Here is a 19,785-nt window from a genome sequence, read left to right on the forward strand (position 1 = left end):
CACAAGGGCGGCATTCATTAGCCGCTGTGACTTTAGCATACAAACATGGCCGTCGCGCGTCGGTGCCAGTGAATTATCCGTATTGTTCAGAAATGCGCTCGAAGTTATTACAGTACATGCTTTGAAAAGACAACCCGATGAGTTTTTATGCGGCAAAGGCCTTTTGTCCGACCTTGACATTCTCTCTGTTTTCACTTGTCAGGCTCAATGAAATTCTAACGCCGCTGTTTGACCCCCGGCGCGATCGGCACCGTTGAACACATAAAGTCTCATTAGTACAACCTCAGTGTGTAATACATGGCCGGTTGCCATCCAAGGCATCATCGCGTCGCAGTTGGCAGGAGTGCGCGGACTGAAAGCGGCCCATCTTATTTCCGAAGTATTCTTTGCACGTAGCCCAAATGCAGACTGTGTAACGGTCGCCCTGTCCCACAACCCGATGAATGGAAAAGTCTATCAGCTTCCTTCGCGTTCTGTTTTCTAAATCACATTTCCATGACCTCAGGTAGGAACAGCCCAGCGGTGGGAATTCGAAGGAATGTGCACAAGTGACTTTCACCGTGCTCTCAGAGTGGCCCTTTGAGCAGTTGCTTTCTGTTCAACAGTGGCTGACCGAAACATCAGCATCGCTATGCTTAAGCGAGCGTCACGTCTTCTCTAATGACACCTGTGTCTTAACCCTTTCAGCGACAGCGGTTACGACAGTGGACAGCTTAGCATGTTATTCGGTTACGGGGTGCATGAAAGGGTTAATTTGCGATGTCCTCCGTTGACCTTACAAGGAAGTAAGTCCATAAACTCTTCAAGTGCACTTTGGGCTAAATGATTTTTTTTTTTTTCGTCTCCTATACTTTTAACAAGGTTAAACAAAGACACTGAGAGACATGCTGTGCTCAGTGAGTTCTCGTTAAGTACATCAAAGTACTTTTTTGGCCGAGGCCAATTCAAGGATTTTCACATTCCACAGTGGACAAAAATATTGGGTCACAACTCATCGTTCGGTGACTCCTTATTGTGTTTTAGGTACTCGCAGTCACTGACAACCAGCGGAGAAGCCTTGTAACTTTTTAAAGATTTTTAACCAGAATGTTTTTGACTCCTACATTGATAAAGACTCTTGAAGAGAATGACTTAAAGGAAAAAAAGGAACTCACTGACATCGCGAGTGCTCCCACTGGGTTTGACTTCCTGACTCTGTTAGACCACTGAGGCTGGACACCAGTAATTAGCAGATAAAAAAGGGGCTTAGTGGTCATCAACCGGCCAATGGCTAATGACCGATGACTTGCAGTTCAACAACTCTCAATGTTTGCCACTTGGAATTGAAAAGAACCCTTTCCTGCACCCTGTAACCCGATCGCATGATAAGCTGTCCGCTGTAGTAACCGCTGTCCCCGAAAGGGTTAAACTATACCCTCGCTGAGTTTTGTCTCCCGTCGCTATATTTTGGGGACGTTGTCATTACAGCATTCCCCCTTTAAATGACTGTTTCCAACATAGCAACAATATACAAATGTTTAAAAAAAAAAAAAAAATTGGTCTGTGGTCAAAGTTGAGCACAGCAAACAAAAGGCCACCGCAGGACATGTCAGTGGGTGTTGTGGTCTAAAAGTATGGAGCGACGAGTGCCAGCCCAGCTACCAAAAGCCACACCCACAAATGCATTGAAGCCATCTCTTGTTTCCTGCCTGGTCAAAGTGCCACCGCAATGAAAGTTAAATTCAAAAAAAAAAACATCGGTGCTGTTGATCTGTGCATTTTTGTAGATGAAGGCCACATCAAACGCTTCAGTTCCGTCCCGCTTTTTACAACCCTTTTGCTCTGAAATCTTTTCGTCTGGGGCCTCAGGTAGAGTTTCCACTACTTCCCGGTTGTCACAGTTACGGCCCATTAAAGTGCCCCCGAACTAGGACTCCCCTCTGATCTTGTTCACGCTGTCACTGACCCACAGCTTGTCTTCATTAGCATGACCCTTGCTAATGACCTCTATCGATTTGGCACCACTGGCTCGTTCGTTTCAAACTCACACTTCTGTCCAAATGCCCGTAAAGTAGGTCAGAACTTAATCCTGACTGTTCGGGCTCAAAACACTCACAGCATGGGATTGAAGTGTTCCGTTTTTTTGTTCTTCTTCTGCAGGGAGCCATTTTTCTGCCCGGCAACAAAGTTTTAGAGCATCCAAGCAGCGGCGATGAAGCAGGAAAATATCTCTTTGAGGTCATTCCAGGTAGGGCAACACCATTTTTATTATTATTATTATTATTTTTTTTTTAATACAAAACGGTGACACAAAAAAGAGGCAGGAAAATGCTGCCTTTCTCAGCAGTATAAGAACCTCACACCCCAGTTCTGATTATGCTGAACTACCTTACACACAAACACACATCAGACTCTGTTGTACCTCCGAAGGTGGAAAAAATTAGAACCAACAAAATTGGGGTTGTTTTTAGGATGTTTATGCTTCATTGGTCAGAGAAGTGAAACTGCATGAAGCCACACCTAACGTCAGTCAGGAAATAGGCTGAGTGTGGCCCAATACTGCAGTCAGAAAGATGAGTAGATGCAATTGAATAGATGCTGTAGTTAAAAAAGAAAAAAAAGTTATGTCTTCAATCTCACTTCCTTCTTTTCGGGTTTCACAATGCGGCATGTTATTTTTTTTTTTTAATCCTGGTTTGGATCGAAAATTGCTGGCGTCAGGCCGAAGCCTCCTCTGACCAAATTTGGTCCATTTAAATTTTTTTGCCCACCAATCTATACTATTGGTCAGTTCCCTACCAGTTATCTTGTCTTTGTATGTCTTAAGTATGACACTTTTTCACTGCACAGTTCCACCTTGGCTCAGTTGTACTTTCTTTGGCTTGGAGCAGTAGGTTTTCACTTTGTGGTCAACTGTGGAAACAAGATGGCATTGTCACAATACGGCATGTTAGTTTTTTTTTTAATCCTGGTTTGGATCGAAAATTGCTGGCGTCAGGCCGAAGCCTCCTCTGACCAAATTTGGTCCATTTAAATTTTTTGCCCACCAATCTATACTATTGGTCAGTTCCCTACCAGTTATCTTGTCTTTGTATGTCTTAAGTATGACACTTTTTCACTGCACAGTTCCACCTTGGCTCAGTTGTACTTTCTTTGGCTTGGAGCAGTAGGTTTTCACTTTGTGGTCAACTGTGGAAACAAGATGGCATTCAATGGTATGAACGACACAAACAATAGAGGCCCTACTATTAAAAAAAAAAAAAATAAAAAAAAAAAACCCACAAAAAAACAAACCAAAAAGAACAGCATAGACCAGCATGGTTTTGCTGGACTCTGGTGCATTGCCACCAGCAAGATGATTGTTGCTGCTGGTATAACCAGCAAGACCAGCACGAAAACACAACAAAACAATGCTGGTCTACGATTTATTTATTTATTTATTTTTTAAGTGAGGGAAGAATAAAGTTTATCCAAGAGGAGACTGTGGGCAGCTGCAGCAAAGTGCAGCCTGCAGGCCATAATGCTGGAAGAAGCATGTGAGGATTATTTTTGTCATTTCTCGCCGCATAGCTTTCCATTGGGATGATACGGATCTGCTTGACTTTTCAGTCAGAAGCAGTGCTTCACGCTTGTAAATAGTATCGGCTAGTAACTGGTTATGACAAAAGTGTCAGCTTCTTTTTTTTTGGGGGGGGGGTGGGATGATTCAAGACTTGTTTTCCATTGCCTCCCTACATTCAGGTCATCCTTCCCTCAGCAAAACTAGCAGGACTGTTTACACCGAATGGGCTTGTTATGAGGAGGTGAATAAAGAAGTCTCAGAGAAGCGGGAATGAAAGGGAAAAAAGCACAACACATTTATTCCACTGCTCTGCTGCCGTGCAGAAAACAGAACGGGAAGTGATGAGGGCGGTGGGGTGGGGTGGGGTGGGGTGGGTGGGAGGAATATGTTGATGACTTTCCGAGGAAAAGAGAGAAAGTCGTCCAGGGATGTCTGTTGCCTTGCAGCTTGATGTCGCCGGAGGCTGGAACCACTCCGCTTTGTATTTTGGGCTCTTTTGAGCAAAGTTTTGCAAAAGTTCCCCAAATTCACCTGCGCTCCTTGTCTCCCCCCATGTGCATGTTCCTCTCATCTGTCCTCATCTTCCCACATCTGGATATGTGTTTAATGTGTGCACCGTTCTAGGCAGGAGAACGTGGTTGCCGGGAAGCAAATATTTAGACTACGATCCCGTTTGACTCTTTATCCAGTCGCTGACTGTCTGCGGGGCACCGATGCAACCGTGACATTCTCATCATGTTGGAACAAGCTGGCCAGATGCTAAAGAGTGAAGCCATAAGATGTGCACAGTCGTACTGCACTATTCCTTTCCATAGAACTGCTCTCCCATGTATCGGCCTCACCACTCCACCCCCAACTTAAAAACAACACGGTAAATTGGAATAAACAACTTGCTTGCTTTATTGTGCTAAAATTGTTGCCACGAATGTCAATTAATTCTATTTTAAAGTTGTTCCAACTTAAGAGGCAGTTTTAAACCCCAAAATGACAAGCTGCGTTTTGGGGGTGTTTTTTCGGATTGCGGGATGCTTTATCAATATGCTTCCTTTGCAGAGTTCTGCGTAAAAGGCAGCGGGAGCTTAATACCAGCCATTTAAAGTACTGCACTGTACTTCTGTTTGAAAGACACGTGACTTTAATCTGACTTTCCACATATCTGACTCCATCATCAGAACATCCCGCTTGTGAGGATCGGGACTCGTATTTTTATCTTGTTCATCCGTCCAGGAATGTCAGGTATCTGTGAGCTCGGGAAAACAATGAGCAGGAGCGCTCTTCTTCTTGCTCTTAAAGGAGACATATTATTCATCAGCACAGGAAGCATTCAATGCTGTGTTATCCCAAAGGCTTGATGATAAAAGTCCAAAAGTTTGGGCTGTGTCTGGTCTGAGTTCACCGCTCATTCCTTTCCCCATTCCTCGACCCATGAGAGGCCATTTTGGGTCACGTTGCCGTGCGAAGGCGAGCAATAAAATCTGTTTACAGGGAGAGGTTGGAAAGTTACAAGTCTCTCCTGCGTTTTCCAAGTCAGTTGAAGTAAGTAAGCTTCAATTTCTCATAGTTTAGCCTTGTGCTGGAGCGACATGAGGATACAAAAAGAGGGGGAAAGAAAGACGAGAGTGCCCTCTTGTGGACATGTCAGTTACTTCAGCGATTAGGGAAGGAAAGCTAAGTGAATGCTGTATTTATTAAAAGCATAAATCATAGAGCATCGTATCGTGCCGGGAGGCAATAGTAAAATATTGTATTTCTAAACAGGCTATAAACATCTCAACACCAGTACACACATGACTCAATCTGGGCGCCACTACCGAACCCTTCTGCTTCCGCTCTCATCCCAACCTATTTCCATAACAACACTGCCATCTAGTGTACAGTCAGAGAACATAACACATCGAATGCATTTTATGAGACAGTGAATGGTTGAGAATGTCAATCAGTAACGACTGTACTGCTTTATATCAGTAGTGGGTGTTTACGTTTTAATCGCGTAAGCATTATTATTATTATTTTTTTTTTTTATTATTATTATTATTATTATTGTATTTTTAATGTATCACAAAACGTTTTCCATCTGTTTTTGTTTTGCCATAATTCCAAGTGTCCTAAATGTCAACACAGTTGTTTTTACGGACATGCATGCATGCGTGCATTACACAAAGCAATTTGCGAGGGAGCAGCTCCATGTGTTCCCACTAAAACGTGATGATGGAGTGATTTAATTAGTGTTCCCGCAGTGTGCCGTAAATCTGCGAGGCTGAATCTGAGATGTGTGGTGGCAAGTTGTGAAATTGATTTTGTGGAGAAGACGTCTTCCTGCATGCCAAGTGTGCGGTGCACGCGTGAAATTTACACGTACAAGCCCGGCATGCTCAGGAAGGATTCAGAAGGATCTGGCGGCAACGGTGCTGTCGGGGCCAGCCGCTATTAATTAACAAGGCAGTCGTGGCTTGAAGCTCGTCTAGCATCACCTGTAATTACGCACTACTCTGCTGCTGACTTATTCATCGACTCCCTGTCACCAGCCATTTATTACACTATTCCAAAGGCATCCTCTCATCTGCCCTCATATTAACCATTTGCATTTATAGTCACTTTTTTTTTGTGTGTGTGCAGAACACAGGTCACATTTTCTGTGTTTGGTAAAATACTTTCATTCCATTCCAAGCCGTCTTCTTCCTGTCATGTTTGCGTCGTGCGAGAATGTGGCTTCCTCAGGAAGAAATACGCGACGGGAAGTCCAAATGTCTTACATAACAGTCAAATTGAGGGGTTTGCCATTTGACAGTCAGGCTCATACTGTAACCCCCCCTCATCTCCATGAGGACAATACCCTCCACACACACATCAGGTCGGCCAGGTCACATTTTTGGGGTCTGTTTGTCCAACACTTCAATGTTTACACCGACGGTATGTAAACTGGTCCCGCTGCATAAATATTTGGACGTCTCCCTGTTTCCTTTTTACGTCCGAGCGCCAAGAAGTTGCTACTGCCGCTGTGGAGGTCCTGTTTTGATTAACGTTTTATTCGGGAGCACGTTTACGCTCAGGATTTTTGGTGGGGATCCGGGAATTTTGCAGCATCCATTTATTTTTCTAGACAACTTGTTGTTTTGATCGCATTTGTTTGTGAGCAGTGTTGCTGGGAAAACAACATGATTGTCTTTTTTGGTGCGAATCCGGATGAAAGTGCAATTCGGGAATTTTTGGAGACCAGTCACGTTTTTTATGTTTTGCTTAAATTCTCTGTGAAGATGTGTTCTTGTGGACTTTTCTTTATGAGCACGGTTAAATCTGGTTTAAGGTGCGAGTCGTGGCCTATTTGTGTGGTGTGACCGTTTTCAACATTTCCCTTTCATTTTGCAGTTGGGATGAGAGGAAGGTTATGCCAAAATATTTGTAATTTTTTTTTTGTTCCCAAATCTGATTATTGCTTTTATTGTTTGTGAGGCAAAAGACTCTTTCCCATTTTTTTTCCCGCGTTATATCTGGTTTAAACGATGCATCCTGGATTTTTGCGCCCTTTCATCTCTCAGTGAAAAATGCATGCGTACGCGTGACAAACAAAAAGCATATGTAGGAGATTGGCATCTTTCAATGTCAACAATTTGGTACTGATCCAAATGATGATTTCCCCATTCTTGGCAAAGGTCTGCATGCATTTCACTGGAGTGCTCTTAAATGAAATCGCTCTAAAAAGCCAGATTCTAAATGACGGGAGGGATCCATTGAGGAGAGTGAAAAGGGGATGAGTGGGTCATCAAGAACCTTTCTACGAGAGCAAGAAAGCCCAGTTTCTTACCCCTTTGCCGACCAGTAGCAGAAGCAACCTCGGAAACCCTGCGTGTCTGTATTTATAGAGCACTGTGGATGAGTCACTTGGCCAAGTGCCTGCTCCTAGGCTGCCAGTTTTACAGGTCTCCACTTTGGGGAGGGCCACTTGATTTATGACGTGACTCCCTCTCTGCAGCCCTCATTCCCGCCCTCCCCTGGCCTGCACCGGCTTCCAGCCTTCCCCACCCCTCTAACTTTCCTCCGAGACGAGCAACGTACGCCACCTTCACTCATTCTCTCTGCTCTCTGGGAAAAGGGAAAAAAAAAAAACCACGTTTCTGGGAAGGAACGACTTCCTTAGGGGAAGGCAGACTACCCTCGATCTGACCTCGTGTCAGTCGAGCACCGCAATGAAATTTCTTGCGCCCGCGAGGGTTGCGTGCAAAGCAGGAGCTGTATGAAGACGTCCGGTTGCAAAGAAAGGAAGGGCGACAAGAGTCGTTGTCGGGCAACGAAGCCTGAGTGTTGCGGCAGAGACAGAAGACGGCGTTGTCTATTTGTGGCGCGGGACAGGAACCGATGAAGAAGCGGGACTGGCGGGCCGGGGGTCAACGACAGCAGCGACGGGGCTCGTCTACGTCTGCAGCCCATGGACCTTAACTCCGACCCAGGTTTGTCTCTTTGAGTGATGCCTGCAGGCAGGTTTACTTTCAGTTGAGACCGTTTTCTTGCTCATGTAATTAGACCTTTGGACTATTTCAAGTGTAGAATTGGACTGATGAGCGGAAGGAAGCCAGTCTATTTTCACTGTAAACAAATGATTGTATACTTTCGAGGCTATCGGCGTGTCATGCCTGGAAATGGTTGAATTCCATCGCCAGTATTCATTGCAATGCTACAGCTTGCGATGAATCCACGTTGGAAGTCTCCCACCAGTTTTGGTGGCGAGATCCCTGCAGCGGACATCTGCAAAAATTCCATAATGGAAATATTTCAATTGTCAGTGGAATTTCCTATTCGGTGCAGTCATGACAGTTCCGATGCAGTGAATTTATATGATTTGCAACGGCATAGCGTGTCAGCTTTTTTGATGTTCCATGTCCCAGCCAAGTCATTGGAAACCTTGTCGGCCCAGATGAGCCTTTTGTGCCTTGCTCAAGTTCACTCTAATTAGTGTTTCCGAGCACAATTTCCATATCTAGGTTCACAAAGGGTCTTGGGTTTCATTGGTTCTTAGCAAGTATCGAGCCAAGTCTCTACCCTTTGGTCCCAAGATATTGAGCTAATGCTCCCAGTGACACCTGTGAGAACATTTCGGGGCCTCGGTATTGCTCCAAAATTCCAAAGACCCCCTCTTTCCTTGTGACAGGTTTTCTCTCTGCCAAGGAACTGCACTCCGCATGAACATCAAGGGGCTAAGCAAACTGCCCTGGGGCGCTCCTCTGTTGAGTGGAGGAGGTGTGAGTTGTCTGCAGTCTTGTTTGTGAAGTTTTTCATTCGGTTCTGTGTGTTCTGTGTCTTAAAATAACATAAAGAGGAGTTGCTCATCACAGCAGTTTGCAACTGTAAGATCCTAAACCGCACATGTGGTTTGAATGCCACTCGAGTGTGTTTGTAGTCCAAGTATGCAGCTTGAAGAAGTCTCGTCCAAGGAATAAAAAAATCCAACTTTAGTTAGGGAAAAAAAAAAGCATCCAGCTGGCCCATGTGTCACTTTGCTTGTGGCAGACTGCAGTGTATGTGAAAATCGATGAGAAGCTTTTACACATAAACGTTTTAAAAAATTAAAAGTGAGGATGTTCATGAGGTTGAAATGTCAGTTTTCTTTTCATTTCCAGATCCAGATACATATCTCAAGAAATTGGTTGAGCTACATTTTTTGAGGGGGTTTTGGGCACCTAGAGTAGACCTTTAGGCAGGTACCATGATAGTTTCCCCAAGTAAGACTTTGGCCCGGTATGTTCTACCCGTCACATCACAATACCATTAATGGACATAAAATCCAAAAGAATGTAGCGACAACTGTTACTCGAGTCCAACCACTCCCCCACTGACTCCCTGACAGAAGAACTAGCGTCGAGCGCCGCCAAGAGCTGCTGGCATGACTGTCTGCATTCTGATTATCACCCGACGGTGACCCATTTGTTTTCTGTTCCGATCCTGCCAGCCCCGCTTTGGTTGGCTTTGTCATAGAAAAACAACAAGGATGTGGAGTGGCGGCGGCACAGACAAATGTTGTATTAGCCAATGCTTGACTCTCACGTGTCAAAAATGACGGTGAAAGACGCAGACACGGGCCTCACTGTCTGCTCCACCTGCGGCGCTCCGCTCAAATCGACGACGTCCGTCACTAAGCGGCAATATGAAGTGATGGGGGCCGACTGAGTGATGAACTTCAGATTTATCTCTCTTTCTATCACAATAATGGCCCTTCTTGACAGGTCCATTCAGTACCTGAAATCAATCCAGCAGATGAAAATGTTCATTTACAGCCCCACCGACTCATTGCCAGACCAAAGTCATTACTCAGCAAAACGGTGTGAAATTGATCACACACCCTTCTTCCTTCTCCCTTGAATGCTCATCTTTTAGTTTCTCACGGAGGGGGGAGGGAGAACTCAACTAGTGTGCTGATGTGCAACAATTTGTCACAATAAATCAGGAGGTTGTGGGACTTTTTTTTTTTTTTTAAAGAAAAAGTTCAAAGGGTTTCTAAACACGGGCTCAGACTACCAATTTTGGCTTTGGGGAGTGCAGGTGTGCACCTGGCCCGGGGCCGTCATTGGTGCTGATAGGTGATATAACCAGGTATTAGTGAGCAACTTGTCTGCTCCACCGCTTGTGTTTCTTCTCACTTTCGGGAAGTAGGTTCATCGCAAATGCTGCGCGTGCTGCGAATTTTGTTGAGTTAAAACTCAACTTGATTTTTTTCAACCATTTTGAATCTGCATTTTCTGTACCTTTTTAATTATATATTTTAAAAAGACAGTTATTAAAAAACATTATTTGACGTGGTTGTTAACACTCTCTTGTGTCAAATTCACAAGACAGTCTGTATTTTTTTGTGATTTTTTTTTTTTACGAAGATACAATAGCACGTTTTTTTTCATGGAGGGGACTCACTCAAGATACAAATGGGTTCACGCCAAATCGCGATCGATTTTTGTGTCATACGGCTGAAACAAACAAAGCCAACTGGCAAAGGGAAGAAACGATGCTTTTAAAAAGACAAAATAATAACACCCACGCATTTGAGTGTCTGTATCTGGTCATCTGATTCCCTCACAAGCTTCTGACCAGACAGTTCCTATTGCTGAAGTTACGCTGAATTGCGCTTACATAATAGTGTATTTACAGCAGCCTTGGTTCTTAGCAAGTATCGAGCCAAGTCTCTACCCTTTGGTCCCAAGATATTGAGCTAATGCTCCCAGTGACACCTGTGAGAACATTTCGGGGCCTCGGTATTGCTCCAAAATTCCAAAGACCCCCTCTTTCCTTGTGACAGGTTTTCTCTCTGCCAAGGAACTGCACTCCGCATGAACATCAAGGGGCTAAGCAAACTGCCCTGGGGCGCTCCTCTGTTGAGTGGAGGAGGTGTGAGTTGTCTGCAGTCTTGTTTGTGAAGTTTTTCATTCGGTTCTGTGTGTTCTGTGTCTTAAAATAACATAAAGAGGAGTTGCTCATCACAGCAGTTTGCAACTGTAAGATCCTAAACCGCACATGTGGTTTGAATGCCACTCGAGTGTGTTTGTAGTCCAAGTATGCAGCTTGAAGAAGTCTCGTCCAAGGAATAAAAAAATCCAACTTTAGTTAGGGAAAAAAAAAAGCATCCAGCTGGCCCATGTGTCACTTTGCTTGTGGCAGACTGCAGTGTATGTGAAAATCGATGAGAAGCTTTTACACATAAACGTTTTAAAAAATTAAAAGTGAGGATGTTCATGAGGTTGAAATGTCAGTTTTCTTTTCATTTCCAGATCCAGATACATATCTCAAGAAATTGGTTGAGCTACATTTTTTGAGGGGGTTTTGGGCACCTAGAGTAGACCTTTAGGCAGGTACCATGATAGTTTCCCCAAGTAAGACTTTGGCCCGGTATGTTCTACCCGTCACATCACAATACCATTAATGGACATAAAATCCAAAAGAATGTAGCGACAACTGTTACTCGAGTCCAACCACTCCCCCACTGACTCCCTGACAGAAGAACTAGCGTCGAGCGCCGCCAAGAGCTGCTGGCATGACTGTCTGCATTCTGATTATCACCCGACGGTGACCCATTTGTTTTCTGTTCCGATCCTGCCAGCCCCGCTTTGGTTGGCTTTGTCATAGAAAAACAACAAGGATGTGGAGTGGCGGCGGCACAGACAAATGTTGTATTAGCCAATGCTTGACTCTCACGTGTCAAAAATGACGGTGAAAGACGCAGACACGGGCCTCACTGTCTGCTCCACCTGCGGCGCTCCGCTCAAATCGACGACGTCCGTCACTAAGCGGCAATATGAAGTGATGGGGGCCGACTGAGTGATGAACTTCAGATTTATCTCTCTTTCTATCACAATAATGGCCCTTCTTGACAGGTCCATTCAGTACCTGAAATCAATCCAGCAGATGAAAATGTTCATTTACAGCCCCACCGACTCATTGCCAGACCAAAGTCATTACTCAGCAAAACGGTGTGAAATTGATCACACACCCTTCTTCCTTCTCCCTTGAATGCTCATCTTTTAGTTTCTCACGGAGGGGGGAGGGAGAACTCAACTAGTGTGCTGATGTGCAACAATTTGTCACAATAAATCAGGAGGTTGTGGGACTTTTTTTTTTTTTTTAAAGAAAAAGTTCAAAGGGTTTCTAAACACGGGCTCAGACTACCAATTTTGGCTTTGGGGAGTGCAGGTGTGCACCTGGCCCGGGGCCGTCATTGGTGCTGATAGGTGATATAACCAGGTATTAGTGAGCAACTTGTCTGCTCCACCGCTTGTGTTTCTTCTCACTTTCGGGAAGTAGGTTCATCGCAAATGCTGCGCGTGCTGCGAATTTTGTTGAGTTAAAACTCAACTTGATTTTTTTCAACCATTTTGAATCTGCATTTTCTGTACCTTTTTAATTATATATTTTAAAAAGACAGTTATTAAAAAACATTATTTGACGTGGTTGTTAACACTCTCTTGTGTCAAATTCACAAGACAGTCTGTATTTTTTTGTGATTTTTTTTTTTTACGAAGATACAATAGCACGTTTTTTTTCATGGAGGGGACTCACTCAAGATACAAATGGGTTCACGCCAAATCGCGATCGATTTTTGTGTCATACGGCTGAAACAAACAAAGCCAACTGGCAAAGGGAAGAAACGATGCTTTTAAAAAGACAAAATAATAACACCCACGCATTTGAGTGTCTGTATCTGGTCATCTGATTCCCTCACAAGCTTCTGACCAGACAGTTCCTATTGCTGAAGTTACGCTGAATTGCGCTTACATAATAGTGTATTTACAGCAGCCTTGGCAGAACACACATCACACACACACACACACACACACACACAGTGTGTGTTATTTGCTTGGCATGAAAACAGAATGCAGGCTGCTGCCTGGATGCCTGGACAGCCCGGTGACCTCCCTTGAACGTGATGACCCCTCAGCCCTCCCACCCCATTGGACTGTCCCGGCAGCTGCAAAAGAAGGAAACCCACAGTGGTAGATTTCAAGCTCGGATATCACATTTTGCCACAAAAGACAATTATTCAACATTTTTGGGGGGCGCCATGATCAAATCTTTAAACGTTTTAGACGGAGTCAGTCGAGCAGACCCCCCCCACCCCCCTTCCCCCGCTTGTTGTTACTCATTGGGCATCAGATGGTAATGGATAGCCGCTGTAGCTCTATGGGGGTCAGTGTTCCCTGGCAGGCAGCGTCTTTGGGGACTCAGGTAATGTTGCCTTGATAGCGACATTGTCGGCCATTGATACTACACACCTGGGAGGGGTCACGTGAAAGGGGAGTCTGGTATGAGATGGGGGGAAAAAAAACTGTCCCACGTTGATAGAAGTGGGACACCCAGAAGCACGGAAAAGGATGAGGTGCAGAGATTCCTTAAAGGTCGTGCATGATCCGTTCCATTGTGCTTGTCGCCATATGTATGCAGTATAGTGTATCAACTTGCTAAATAACATACTTTTATTGTCCTAACAATTATTGTCCTGACATCCAGAAAAAATTAGCAGCTGGGAGGGGTATCGTGGGGACTAAAATATATGAAAGGTAAGGATATTGTCAAAAGGAATAAAGATTGACGGCTAATTGAATAAAACATCGGGAAAGCGAAAAGATGACGTCATGATGTTTCAGCGTGTGTTTGGAGAAGCGTCACAGTGCGAATGGGCCTCGTCCGTTTGCCTGTGGGGTCGCGGCCGAGATCTTCCCATTGTTCCCGTCACTGTGCTAAAGAGAGGCGTGTGCGTGTGTGCTCACCAACCCCCCTCTGCAAACCTTTCTCTTTCACACCCTCTCAGCTGTGTTCAGTTCTCAGTGTGGAGCGCCGCCGTCCTCAAGTTAAGGATTCCCTTGAAAGACTTTTGACTTTTTACTAACCCTCACCCGATTATCCGGGACTGGAGTTGAAGGCATGGCAGCGGTGCACCCGACCGTGCATAGTTTGCCTTTGTATGGAATGTCTCAGTTACTGTCTTCGTCATCAGGTAAAGTTGGTTGCTTCAGATCATGTCAGTGGTGCATTGTGTTGGCTTGATGTCCATGTGAATCAATAGTAGTTCCTGTTTGACTTCATGTTGAACTTGCGAGAGAGCTCCACGTCTCCATGTTGGGATGTTTTGTGGTGACGTAAAATTAATGTACAGGTGCATCTCAGGCAATCGCAATGTGGTTGAAAAGTCATTTATTTCCGATGATCACTTTAAAAACTAAAGCTCATAATTACGCACATTTATTCAAAACCTAGGAAAATACTTGCCAGGCCTAATTTCTGTAATACAAAAAGCCCGACTAGATGTCAAGTCGGATTTATATATTGTGGTTGTCAAAGTCATCCGCTACTTTTATTTTATTTTTTTTAAACTAAACTAAAAACCAAGTCCAGTTAGGTGCAGTTTTCAAACAGCTGAACATTCCACATTTTTTGCTCGGCTCGTCATCTCCGAGTAACAGATGAACACACGGCATCCAACTGGAGCCGCTACAATCACATCATTGTTAGCATTAAAGCTAGCTAGCCTGTCCTGTTGTGTCCCATCATTTCATTTTTAAAAAATTCATTTTGGGGGCACAAATGACTGCGCCCCATTAATTCTGCTACGTGTAAGGCAGATGTTCAGGTTGGACATTGATCTTGACAAGGGAGCTTTTGCTGCCTGTGCCAGTCTCAGCATATGTATTCCATTGTTTTTGACAACAGGGGGAGACAGAGAGCGGATGACAACCAACCATGAGACCTACCTCCTTATGGCCAGCACCCAGAATGACATGGAGGATTGGGTGAAGACCATCCGAAGGGTCATATGGGCGCCTTTTGGTGGAGGTTAGTATACAGATACCCAGTCATGCTGTCATAAAGGCCAGAGGTTGGAAACCCTTGCTCTAAACAACCAAGGAGTGACAGGAAGAAAAATTGTGCCTTGATCCAGATCCACATCAAATGTCATCTGCGATTCCAGTTCTGATAAATGATACATATGGACTATAATTTCAATGCATGTATTATAATAACTGAAATTAATAATTAGAATTTTTTAATGCAGTTAGTAAGTTTGGTAGTTTTCATTAGTCCTTAGTTTTCGAGAAATGCTGAGTTTTAGGTCAATTTTTATTAGTTTTAGTATTAGATTTAGTTTTTTGAGGGGGGCTTGGTAATATATGGAGCATTTGTCGACTGCAAGATAAAAACGGTCTTCTGCAAAAAAAAAAAGAAAAAAGGAAAATCAATTAAAATGCAATTCATGTGAACAGGGGTGTGTAGACTTTTGATATCCACTGTACTGTAGGTTCCCCTGCATTGGATGGATGAGTGCAAGCGTAACTAATGTCGGGGTTTTTACTAATGGCCTGCTCATGGGGTGCTTGTTGCGGGGCACACGTGCCACATGCGTAGGCGGACCACCGTGAACACCGGAGGCCGCATTGGGCCCTCAGTTTGGACTTTGATGTCCATCGCAGTTGACTGCTCCTGAAAGGGAATGAGCCATTTGTCAAAGATGCCACTCGAAACATGGCCTTCCTCTGCCCCCCCCCCCACACACACACACACACACACATTTACACGCACGTTCTTTGACATTGTGCTGCAGCAGCAGATTGAGGCCCGATTGGCTGCTCCGGGGCCTCGCAGTGCGATTTGGAGCGACTGATAAACGGGGGTTGGCTGTCATGTCGTGTTGGGTCGTGGACCAGCTCGTGGTCTGAATTTAGACTTTCTGGGATGTGCTGCCGTGGCCTCTCCTTGTGGATCCTTCCAGATTTACTGCACGGTAATTAGCGGTCGGCTTGTCCTTTGGGAACGTTTGCATGTTAACTTTGAACGTTGGGCCGAGTGGTGTTTTGGGGATTTGGCCTTCAAATTAAAACACAGCAATGCTTCATACTGTAACTTTTAAGCTAGCCTGTGCTGTACTAGTGGCTCAGGGAGGTGTTTATTTACTCAACTACAGATGGGGAAGGCCTTAATTTTAATTCAAAGGACAGTAATGCAAAAGTGGAGAAAAAAAAAAGCAAGAAAAGAGCCAGACTGGGCGGAACAAACAAGACATTGTGAGAGTAGCCACATTTCAAAGTTTACTCGGTTCACAGAATGTCAGATCATCTTGAATGCTGCACAGGGAAGCTGTTTACAGCATGTGGTAAAACTCTGCACTTTATCTGACAGACTGTTTATTTTCCTTGGTAGGGCCTACTGTTTTGGTTCACAACTGCGTTGAGATGGGCTTGGCAGATGGTGAACCTGGTCTTTTGTCATTTTTACATGCCGGGCAATTTTGTCGTGGCAGACTGGAGAGAACTAACATCGTGTATCGTAAAAGTAGACGAGCTTTTTTTATTAAAGTACATGGGAAGGATCTTGGAAAAATAATCGCTTATTAAATTCTTTGCATCTTTCCATGGGAAATGTAACCAAGTTTGTGCTTCTACTTTGACACCATGTTGAAAAAAGTTCAGTCCCAAAATCCACTTCCTGCATGTTATCTCATCCGTTTTGCTTAGCGACCCACTTCAAACAGGGTGAGCAGTAGGTGATCTTGAAATGAAATTTCAGACGTTTGTGTCAGAAATATGTATGAATCATACATTTGTACGGGGTTCTCACATTCACCCGGGCACACATGTGACTTGGGGGAAATCTTTCGAGCCTCATGACTAGGCTGACCTCCTTTTTCTTTTCTGCTCAAAACATTCCTCATCATTCAGTCGGCTGAACCAAGACTCCTCGTCAAATCTGAAAGGATCGATAGCTTCAAGTGTTGGGATTTTATTTTTTGGGGGGGTGAAACTGTTTGCCTTTCATGGATTTAGTTTCGAAACAATTTTCGGAGGTAAAATGGTGGAATGCAGGCACTTGAATTCAAGAGGCTCCGGTGTGTTGTCTTTCTGTAAATTCCTCAACAAGCGCGTCCTACTTGAGTTGATGAAGTGTGTCAGCTTCAAAAGGGGTGAGTACAACAAAAAGACATTGTGTGAGATGTCAGCCGCGTTACCAACATTCAGTGCTGCTTTTGTCTCAAATGAGCCAAGTGAGACAATTTGATCGGATATATGACAGCACCCTGTACTGTCTGTGTCTAAATGTGGAAATATGCTTTTTTACACTTTTTAAATATTTTTAGAACAAATTTGTGACTGTAATAGTGAATTTGAATCAGGCGTTTTGGAGCACCCCTGACTGAGCGGCAGTTTTACAACCCTCTAGCCATGCTATCTATTAGCATGTCAATGGGATTTTTCATTATATGTCAGCATTAAGCTAGCAGTAGCTGTTCTGAAGGCAACGTAATTTGGTTGTCTTAACGTGTCAGGGTAAAATTCTTTTTGTTTTAACTTTGTACAATTTTAGTTAACACGTGAGCTTAGTAGTAATTTTTTTAGTATTCATTTTTATTGATTCATTTTCTGCATTTCCGCGATTGACTGGCAAGCAGTTCGGGGTGCACTCCTCCTACTGCTCAAAGTCAGCTGGCAGAGGCACGCCCGCGACCCTCATGAGAATAAACGGTTCGGATAATGGTGGATGGATGGATCTTATGCATCTGTGTATGATTCTTTTAACTTTTTTTTTATTTTTATTTTTTTAACTATGTTTCATCTTTCTCGCATTACATTGCAGGGATCTTTGGCCAGAAACTGGAGGAAACAGTGCGGTACGAGCGTCGCTACGGGAACAAGATGGCGCCCATGCTGGTGGAGCAGTGCGCCGACTTCATCAGGCAGCGGGGGCTTCGCGAGGAGGGTCTCTTCAGACTTCCCGGGCAAGCCAACCTAGTCAAAGAGCTGCAGGAGGCCTTTGACTGCGGAGAGAAGCCCCTATTCGATTGGTGGGCTTCTTTTGTCATGTGACCAACAGTCAACACCTCCCCCTTATCTCAACAACCTCTCTTTCTGGTTCTGGCCTACTATGGCTAGAACCAGAAATAGAACAAGTCCCTTTGACGTTCTGTATATAACATATTTTGTAAAAAAACGACACTGCATTGACGAGACCAAGTGACCCTCCCCTCCTCCCTCCATCCTTCTTGTCTTTTTACAGTAACACAGACGTGCACACGGTCGCATCGCTGCTCAAGCTTTATCTCCGAGAACTTCCCGAGCCCGTCATCCCCTTCCACAAGTACGATGACTTCCTGGCTTGCACCAAGCTACTCGGCGTGGAGGACGACACGGTGAGACAGACGACCTTGTAGGGGTGATTTGGGGGTCACGCCTGGCGACATGAGGAAGTTGTGCTTTCTGTGATTGGCAGGGTATGAAAGAGCTGAAAAAGCTTGTGGATGGTTTACCTCCGGTCAACTACAATCTTCTCAAGTACATCTGCAGGTACCCGCTATGATTGGAGTAGTTTATGAATGATTTTTTTGGTGTGTCTCTAAGTTTGCATTTACTTGGCAGATTTCTTGATGAAGTCCAGTCATATTCCGGAGTCAATAAAATGAGTGTTCAGAACTTGGCCACGGTGTTCGGGCCAAACATCCTCTGGCCAAAAGTCAAGGATCCGGTTGCCATCATGGAAGGTTTGTAGTGAAAGTTCTCCGGAAGTGTCTTCGACAAAACAGTTGATTGTTGTTGTGTCGACAGGAACCGTCCTGGTCCAGCAGCTGATGGCTGTTTTGATCGGCCGGCACAACGCGCTCTTCCCTCAGGACGAGGATAGTGGTCCCCCCGGTCCGGCGGAGCTCGTCAACAACAACGTAGAGTTGCCGAGGCGACCCGCGGCGCCGACGACGGTACCTCAGAACGTCGAGAACAATAACGTGCAGGCGCCACACCAGTGCGTCTGGGAGGCGGTCGACTCTCCTTGCCGGCACGAGGACGACCGAGGCTCCCCACGCTCCGCCAGCCCTCGGAACATTCCGGGATGCTTCGACAACACTCGGAGCCCGCCGCTCACCGTTAAAAAGAACCCCGCATTTAGTAAAGGAAGCGGGATCGTCACCAATGGATCCTTCAGCTCCTCGCCGCCCTCCTCTGATCCAAACATGGACAAGTGTCAGACACTGATGAGCGGCGGAAGCTTACCGGGGCGCCGCAACGGGACGCTAAAAGGCTCGGGCACAAAAATGGGCACCGGCGGCGTTACGGGAGGGGGCAATGCCAATGGGGTTCTTCGCATGGGAGTCTCCGGCCCCGATGCGATGTCGGCGGTCCTGAACGGCCAGGGCGGTCTTTGGTTACCGAACGGATGCGTCACGCTACGGGAGGCAAACAAAGTTTCGCGTGACTTTCCCAATGGGGATCAAACGTGTAACCAAAACCGTCTGTCCACGTATGACAATGTGCACCTAAACCATCAGAACCTGCACCAGCACAACCACGTGGTGCACGTGGCGTGTCTCAGCGGCGGCTGCGAGGACAAGCAGAGTGTGGACAGCGCCACCTGGTCCACATCCTCCTGCGAGATCTCCCTGCCGGATAACTCCACGTCCTGCCGCTCCTCCACCACCACCTGCCCCGAGCAAGACTTCTACGTCGGCCATTATCAGGACGTGGACGGCCTCAACCAGGACAACGGCGGTGGAGAGTCGGGCGGCGACGAGGGCAGACACACCAGCAGGGAGGCGGCGGCGGGAGGGGACGCTGCGGCGAGGAATGGCAGCGAGCACGGTAGCAAGTACGGTGGAGGAGGAGGAGGAGGACACAGCGCGCTGCACAGTCTGGTGGCCAGTCTCAAGCAGGAGATGCTCAAGCAGAAGTCTGACTATGAGGCCAGGATAAAGAGGTAAGAAAACAAAAAAATATTTCGAAATATTTTCTTTTAAC

General features: G+C 45.4%; 1 protein-coding gene across 5 annotated transcripts in view; it reads left to right on the plus strand.

The window, feature by feature from the left end:
- arhgap24 (Rho GTPase activating protein 24) overlaps window positions 1–19,785 on the plus strand; it is a 32,820-nt gene that overhangs the window by 9,341 nt on the left and 3,694 nt on the right. For 2 of the 5 annotated variants that reach the window (XM_019882850.1, XM_019882851.1), the window contains exons 4-9: window positions 14,723–14,845; window positions 17,639–17,846; window positions 18,059–18,191; window positions 18,272–18,345; window positions 18,418–18,539; window positions 18,604–19,744. In XM_019882850.1, the coding sequence (XP_019738409.1) occupies window positions 14,723–14,845; window positions 17,639–17,846; window positions 18,059–18,191; window positions 18,272–18,345; window positions 18,418–18,539; window positions 18,604–19,744 (1,801 nt within the window). Of the gene's footprint in view, window positions 1–2,108; window positions 2,228–7,503; window positions 7,987–13,847; window positions 14,010–14,722; window positions 14,846–17,638; window positions 17,847–18,058; window positions 18,192–18,271; window positions 18,346–18,417; window positions 18,540–18,603; window positions 19,745–19,785 lie in introns of those variants that run through there. The other 3 variants (XM_019882854.1, XM_019882853.1, XM_019882852.1) reach the window with 3 other exon arrangements.

This window comes from Hippocampus comes, unplaced genomic scaffold (assembly GCF_001891065.2).
Source record: "Hippocampus comes isolate QL1 unplaced genomic scaffold, H_comes_QL1_v1.1 scaffold30, whole genome shotgun sequence".
NCBI classification, from domain to species: Eukaryota; Metazoa; Chordata; class Actinopteri; order Syngnathiformes; family Syngnathidae; genus Hippocampus; species Hippocampus comes.